Source organism: Salvelinus sp. IW2-2015, linkage group LG15 (assembly GCF_002910315.2).
Source record: "Salvelinus sp. IW2-2015 linkage group LG15, ASM291031v2, whole genome shotgun sequence".
Taxonomy (NCBI): domain Eukaryota; kingdom Metazoa; phylum Chordata; class Actinopteri; order Salmoniformes; family Salmonidae; genus Salvelinus; species Salvelinus sp. IW2-2015.
In genome coordinates this window covers 10,074,517-10,082,679 of record NC_036855.1, presented here as the reverse complement: position 1 = coordinate 10,082,679, position 8,163 = coordinate 10,074,517, and the positions used below count along the sequence as shown (strand labels likewise).

The 8,163-nt window shown below is 41.7% G+C and overlaps 1 protein-coding gene across 1 annotated transcript; it reads right to left on the bottom strand.

Moving 5' to 3' along the window:
• Positions 1–1,186: 1,186 nt before the first annotated feature.
• On the bottom strand, positions 1,187–7,853 carry LOC111974915 (P2X purinoceptor 2-like). The gene is made up of 12 exons (XM_024002985.1): positions 7,659–7,853; positions 6,803–6,938; positions 4,538–4,609; positions 4,197–4,272; positions 3,971–4,067; positions 3,757–3,837; positions 3,336–3,483; positions 2,887–3,017; positions 2,494–2,584; positions 2,297–2,362; positions 2,104–2,181; positions 1,187–1,859 (listed from the first exon to the last, which is right to left on the bottom strand). Exons 1-12 carry the CDS (start codon positions 7,796–7,798, stop codon positions 1,752–1,754), a joined length of 1,224 nt encoding a protein of 407 aa, XP_023858753.1. The 5' UTR covers positions 7,799–7,853; the 3' UTR covers positions 1,187–1,751.
• Positions 7,854–8,163: the final 310 nt, after the last annotated feature.

Sequence of the window (8,163 nt, the reverse complement as noted above, 5' to 3'; positions counted from 1 at the left end):
AGTGATCTTAACCCACCAACCTCCATCACGATAACCTCATTGTCCCAGAGAACTCACTTTGTGTACTAATGGGCATTTCTCTCTCAGACCAATAATCTGATTTCACATCTACGCTGGAGCTGAGTCTTACAATTAGATTGGTTGCATTGGGTTCCCTGACGACTGATAGCTTGTCTCAAATGATTGAGTGAAGTACTTTCTGTACAGAGCCCAATATACTTACCATATCCCTTTTTATGCTATGTTTTATTATGACATCATGTTACAGAGGGGAAAATGTATTGCAATTTTATCATGTATTCCAAAATTAAATAAATATAGAACTCTGCATTAAAACAGCATTTATAGCATTGCCTAGGTTTTTCTTGTTACAGGCATGATATCTGACTTGGTCTGTTCATATCACTTAGTTCCAAAGTGTCATTGTGGCTGTCAACAGACAACAGTGGTCCATCTATTGCATAATACAAGAGGAGGCTGGTGGGAGGAACTATAGGAGGACATGCTAATTTTAATGGCTGGAATGGAATAAATGGAATGGTATCAAAAACATCAAACATATGGAAACCAACCCACTGAGCACACACTGGTTGAATCAACATTGTTTCAACGTCATTTCAAGGAAATTACGTTGAACCGACATTGAATTGACGTCTTTGCCCAGTGGGACATTTATGACTCCATTCCATTTATTCTATTCCAGCCATTACAATGAGCCCGTCCTTCCTTAGCTCCTCCCACCAGCCTCCTCTGAACAAGGCAGTCACTGATCCAGTATACCTCAGAGATGAGTCCTTTTCGATATCGATGTTTCTATTATTCACTACGAGTCCAGATGGATTCACACTTCCCCACAATCTTGTTATAAAAACCATTTTGTGGGAAATGTCATCATTATTTGATTACTCTCTCTGAGAGTAGCTCTCCTCTTAGGCATCTCGCTCAGCATCAGTATTCTACATGAACATTGGAGGGATATAGTCCCAGAGACTGTTATCCCTGAACATAATATACTGAAATTGCCTACCATCATCTTTTTGATTCACCCATTGTTTGAAATTGTGTGTTTTCAAACCAGAAAAATGATCTGTCAAAATATTTTTTCTTAATTTTTTCTAATCTGATCTATGTACAGTATATGATTGACTGGCAGAGATCACAAGTTTTATGTTGATAATGCTAGACATTTATTGTTGTGTTTGCATGTATAGCTTATACAGTTATTGACCTGGTTCAGGGTAGACAGGAAAAGAGGGTTCTTAGCATAATGTACTCCAACATGTTTATCTGATTGCGTTAACTTATTTAGTTTATTTTTCATTGGTTGGATTAAATTCAGATCATTTGCAATTATTTGAGAGTCAGTTGGGGTCAGTACCATTTCAGTCCCTGTCAGTTGAACTGGACATGGAATTTCTCCATTGGAGTCTAATTCAATTCCCTAATCAACAGGAATTTTCAAAAAAGATTTACACTAACCCTTCATAGGAAATTGCTTTTAGTGAAAGAACTGGTGGCACTCTAACTAAGTAGGATGTTTTAGTGGTCTTAGCTGTCTTTCAGTTAAATCCCGCAGGGACAGAGGTTGACCCATCAAGGAGGTCTCTCTGATGACATCTGAGACTGCTTGGGGGGAATGGCCGTCTGTCTGTCTCATCCGTCTGATCAGCAGTCAGGTGTCTGAGGAAGAACATCATCCATGCATGTGGCCAAAGACTGATGTGGCCAGAGGGCACTGTGGGGGTGGGATGTCACAGGGCCACTCCCTCTGACAGGTCTGAGTGGGTGGAGCCATAGCTGATGATGGTGAATTCTGTGGGAAGTGTGATGGTCTGGCTGGGTTTGGGAACTTTACTGTCCTGTAGAAATATACGGTCAGAAAAAAATGTTTTTGGAACCATGCTAACTCACAGATAGAGACTAAGATGAAGTATTAAATTATATTAATACTTTTACACATTAAACTCCTATATTCTTTGGGAGTTACATTACCTAACTGGGTGTTTAATCAATGATAAGGGCTATGATATAGCAGAAAATGGTTAACAGAAGAAAGAAATATGATCATGAATATATGTGTGGAATCAAGTAGTTTTTTCTTACATCATCAAACTTTCTGCCACTGTAGATAGCGTTCTTGTCAATGAAAGTGAGCATGATCCAGTCACAGATAATGGAACACTGGAATGAATAGAAGTAACATGCCAATGAATGGATAGGAGTTGGTACAACCATTACTGGAAGCTGGTACAAACAGACATCAACTCATACCACAAGAGTGCTGAATCAAACTCACTATTCCAACTGATGTCATGGCTGTCACTGTGTTGATGATAGTTGGGATGATGCTGAATCGTCCAGCCTGGAGAGGAATTATTACGGAGTATGACTTTGACTAAGTCCATAACCATATGTCACTAACTAATTATTCTGATCAACTGGTTATTGATGAATTGAGTACTGATGAAGGCGGTTAAAGGAGGAAATTCTTACATGTCCATGAACTATTACATCAAGACGAATCCCAAAGGCCTTGATAAGTGTCCGGAACTCTTCTCCATCTTTGCTGTAATACTTGGCAAATCTAAACATAATTTTCTAGGTCAAACAACTGTAGAAAAAGGGGGAAAGAGTCCTCCATGCCTTACCAAGATACAGCAGAGATAGTCTAAAATGTTACAATAGGTCATGTCAATGAGATGGCAAGAGTAAATACATGGTCGTATTCACTAAGCACCAAACGGAGGAAAGCGGACTAAAACGATGAGGAACCACCTAAACTTGTCCAATAAGAAACACTTGTTTCCGGTTTCTGTAAAACAGTTGCTACATTGTGCACTATTGAATATGACCCAAGCATTCACAAGATGCTATGAAGAGGCTCACCTGAAGTTGTAACCAGAGCTGGGCAGGTTCTTCCGAAGGTCCAGGCGACGGAATGAGTATGTGGGTTTACACTCCGAGGGGTCCAGGTCAAGATCACACTTCCAGTTAATGAAGACTCCAATCACTCCCCCCTGACAGGATACAATCCATGAGCTCTCTAACTAAACCATTGCAGCGCTCTATCCACCACATCTTCACATTCCTCACTATTGTTGATTGTCTCTTATTATTTATTTCCATGATCTATTAATTACGTTATCAGTAATCACTGTCAGATTCAGAAATATTAGAAACACACATATTGTTTGAGACATTAGACCTAGATGGAAGATTGGGTCTTTGTGTGCCCTGTGAGCACTGAAATGTAAGGGTTCTCTATAGTTAATGTGATTGGTCAAATGGGATATACATTTTGACTGTATGTATGTATATTGCGGGTGTAAACGTACAGTCCTGCAGAGCTCGCTGAACTTCTCCCTGGCCTGTTCTGCGATGTAACCCAGCCGGAAGATGGGGCAGTAGGGGTGTTTCTCCTCATTGTAATGACACTTATTCAGATATTTCTGCCCATTTCGTTTGTTTGGTTTGATGTTTCCTCTGCCAAAGAGATAAGAGAAGATTGCTTGTAGAAACAGTTGAGACTGCATATTTGACGGGGATACGGTTTCCTATATCATACAGTTCTTTATATCACCTACGTATGGCTCCTTGTCAGTGTATTGACCTTGTATTGCAGCCTGACGTACGTGTGCGTGTGTGTGAGTGTGTGCATGGGTTTTGCATTCTGCGTGCGCATTCTGTGTGTTGTTGAGGTTGATGTGTGTGTGACTGTGTGCATGCGTGTGTGTGTTGTTGAGGTTCATACTATACCTCAACACTTTAAATTTTGGGAAATGGATGGCATTCTTGATGTAAACAGTGAAATTGATGGCCTCTGCTAATGCCGGCTCCCTGGAGGAGACAATAACAGTTTAGACCCTTGTGCCACAATTATTTTACAAGTGATTTATTCCAGACTAGGGAGACAGTAGTTCTGTGTTTGACTACCTCCTATTTAAAATGTCAAATTGATATGGACCCTTACCGTATTGCCGCATAGTCCTCAATAGGACACCAGGTCTGAATCTCACAGGTCTTGAAGGTCTGGTTATAGTAAGGAACACAGCGCCCAGTTCTTTGTCCTACAGGAAACACATCAGTCTAAATGCATTAGGACAAACCATCTACTGACTGACAGACAGACAGACAGACTCATAGAATGTCTGGCTTAGTGAGACCTTTCCCTTCATCCCCTCCTTTATAGTGCGTACCATTGCCATCAAAGTCCACTTTTCCTGAGATGCAGTCCGAGTCCTTTGAGCAGTTGGCATTGGGAACGGTAAAATGCTAAGAAAAAAATAAAACATAATAGTTTAGATGGCAGCATTAACTGGCTTTCCTTCTCTGTGGTGGTAGACTGGTAATGATACTGATAGATCTTTATCACATTATCTTACAGAGCTTTTCCAGGAGACAGTGCTAGTTGCAATATTAGAGTATGGAGCAAAGCACGCAACTCAACATAATTATAGCAAAACGACTGCAGTTTTTATTTAGCTCATATTGGTTTCAGGAGAACACATGAGTGTGGAGAATGGTTGTGACCTCTCACCTCAGCACACGTGCCTTGCCTCTGGTTGTGTGTGACCACTCGTCTCAGTATTGTGCTGATCACGTCACCGCCCTGCAGGTGTAATGCCACACAGAAGAATGTACAGTATATGTTGGTAATCACATAGGCTATATGTTAAAAACATATACTAACTAGCTACACATCGCATCTTCTATGGGAAGCACAGCCGCGAGCTGCCCAGTGACAGGAGCCTACCAGATGAGCTAAATAACTTCTATACTCACTTCGAGGCAAGCAACACTGAAGCATGCATGAGAGCATCAGCTGTTCTGGACGACTGTGTTATCATGCTCTCCGCAGCCGATGTAAGACCTTTAAACAGGTCAACATTCACAAGGCCGCAGGGCCAGACGGATTACCATAACCTGTGCTCCAAGCACGCGCTGACCAACTGGCAAGTGTCTTTACTGCATTTTCAACCTGTCCCTGACCGAGTCTGTAATACCAACATGTTTCAAGCAGACCACCATAGTCCCTGTGCCCAAGAACACCAAGGTAACCTGCCTAAATGACTACCGACCCCGTAGCCCTCACGTCTGTAGCCATCAAGGGCTTCTAAAGGCTGGTCATTGCTCACATCAACACCATTATCCCAGAAACCCTAGACCCACTCCAATTTGCATACCGCCCCAACAGATCCACACATGATGCAATCTCTTGCAATCCACACTGCCCTTTCCCACCTGGACAAAAGGAACACCAACGTGAGAATACAATTCATCGACTACAGCTCAGCGTTCAACACCATAGTGCCCTCAAAGCTCATCACTAAGCTAAGGATCCTGGGACTAAACACCTCCCTCTGCAACTGGATCCTGGACTTCCTGACGGGCCGGCCCCAGGTGGTAAGGGTAGGCAACAACACATCTGCCACGCTGATCCTCAACACGGGAGCCACTCAGGGGTGCGTGCTCAGTCCCCTCCTGTACTCCCTGTTCACCCATGACTGCATGGCCAAGCACGACTCCAACATCACCATTAAGTTTTCCGATGACACAACAGTGGTAGACCTGATCACCTACAACGATGAGACCGCCCATAGGGAGGAGGTCAGAGACCTGGCAGTGTGGTGCCAGGATAACAACCTTTCCCTCAACGTGATCAAGACAAAGGAGCTGATTGTGGACTACAGGAAAAAGAGGACCGAGCAGTACCCCATTCTCATCGACGGGGCTGTAGTGGAGCAGGTTGAGAGCTTCAAGTTCCTTGGTGTCCACATCACCAACAAACTATCATGTCAAAACACACCAAGACAGTTGTGAAGAGGGCACGACAACGCCTTTTCACCCTCAGGAGACTGAAAATATTTGGCATGGGTTCTCAGATCCTCAAAAAGTTCTACAGCTGCACCACCGAGAGCATCCTGACTGGTTTCATCACCGCCTGGTATGGTAACTGCTCGGCCTCAGAGGGTAGTGCGTACAGAGGGTAGTGCGTACGGCCCAGTACATCACTGAGGCCAAGCTTCCTGTCATCCAGGACCTCTATACCAGGCTGTGTCAGAGGAAGGCCCTAAAAAATGCCAAAGACTCCAGCCACCCTAGTCATAGACTGTTCTCTCTGCTACCGTATGGCAAGGTGTACCGGAGCGCCAAGTCTAGGTCCAAAAGGCTTCTTAACAATTTCTACCCCCAAGCATTAAAACTCCCCAACAGCAAATGGCTACCTGGACTATTTGCTTTGTCCCCCCCACCACACATTTTTACACTGCTGCTACTCTCTGTTTATAATCTATGCATAGTCACTTTACCTCTACCTACATGTACATATTACCTAAATTACTTTGACTAACCTGTGCCCGCTACATTGACTCTGTACCGGTACCCCCTGTATATAGCCTCACTACTTATTTTCATGTTGCTCCTTAATTATTATAATTTTTCTATTTTCTTCATTATTTTTATTTTATTTATCTATTCATTTTTTACTTCAGTTTATTTTATTAAATACTTTAACACTTGTATTTCTTAAAACTGCATTGTTGGTTAAGGGCTTGTAAGTAAGTATTTCACTGTAAGGTCTACTACACTTGTTGTATTCAATTTGCTTGGATTTGATTTGATATATTTGCCCCATAATCCTTGCTTTATGAACTCAGAGCCAAACTGCATGTTCAGGATTGACTGCAGACTGACTGATCTACAAATCACCTTGTATCCTAATTATTTACTATTATTTATAGATCAGTCAGGTTGCTCTGTGATCATGGGACTGAACGAAATTGATGTTCTCAAGTTGGCTCACCTCTGAGGGTCGGACATATTCCACCATGTCCAGAACGTGGTCCCCCTGCACTGCTGTGCCTTTCATCTTAGTGTAGACTGAGTTCTCTGGCCTCGTCTCACTGTCCTGATAGGCTTTCTGACTGATAAAGACATACCTGTAGTAGGGCGACATAACAGATGCAGATTAACTTCTGTTCTGAGGACAAATTCAATATCAATTCAGATCTCTTAGGGGTTATGATATATTGATTTTGAGAGATACTTAAATATGATCAACTTTATTTTAAATGTTTGAAAATCGAACACTGAAATATGATGTTTATCAGTACATTAGACAGAGAGACATCTTCCTCTAAAGGACCATTAAAAAACGAAATGTATGAAAATTGGCCTATTTGGATCACATTACACAATGACAGTGGTCAGTAATGGCCAATCAGAATACAGCAGTCCCGCTTGACGACAGCAACCTGTATGTGGTTACCATCAATGTATTTAATTGCGAGTGAAAGGCATTTCCTCACCACAAAGTGGCTATTCTCAGCAAATGACTAATTTCCCATCACAGTGGCTTGTATAGCTTTTGAAAGCAGTAATATGGGTACACTGACAGAACATTCCATCTGAGCTTACAAGCCAACCATTTTTGTTTTAAAGGTACCATTCTTTTCTTCCTATGATTTCCAATACCAGACTTAACGTTGCCTTGATTGGCAAAATATCTGCATTATTTAAGGCAGGTCACAGATAATGCAACAGAAATAATTAATCACTGAAAAAGTCAGGATAGTTACACACAAAGACAATACTAATTCAAATCACATACTTGTCTATCTATTTTTTAATGCATGCATAAACAGGAGGCCAGTACTTACCAGATGAAATAGGTGATCACAAAAAACTGAACCCCTCTATATATGACTCCAAGTTTTTTGTTTTTAACCACCATTACCTTGGGGGTCTCATAGTCCAAGAAACCAATAAAATAATCCTTTATAAACTCAAGCAGTCCCATTGTGATTTCTGAGTTTATCAGCTGTCTGTTCAGATGTGAGGACCTGAGTGACTTGTTCTCGCAGATACTTCCAAGCTTGTGTCATGAGTCAGCCAGTCAGTCAGTCAGTCTCTCTCTCTCTCTCTCTCTGTATCTCTCTCTTTAACACCCATGCCTCATCCCCTGTTATGCTGTTCTCAAAAACGAATTGCATCGATAAATTCAACATAAAATGTGATTCACTAATTTGGTGGATTGTTCATGGTAAGGAGAAAATATAGTGTTTGTTTTCTTTATTCAGACCTACACAGAAAACACACATTTTATTTATGCTGGCAACAGATAGGAAATGTCTCTCAAATCAACAATTATCTCTCTCTGTCTGT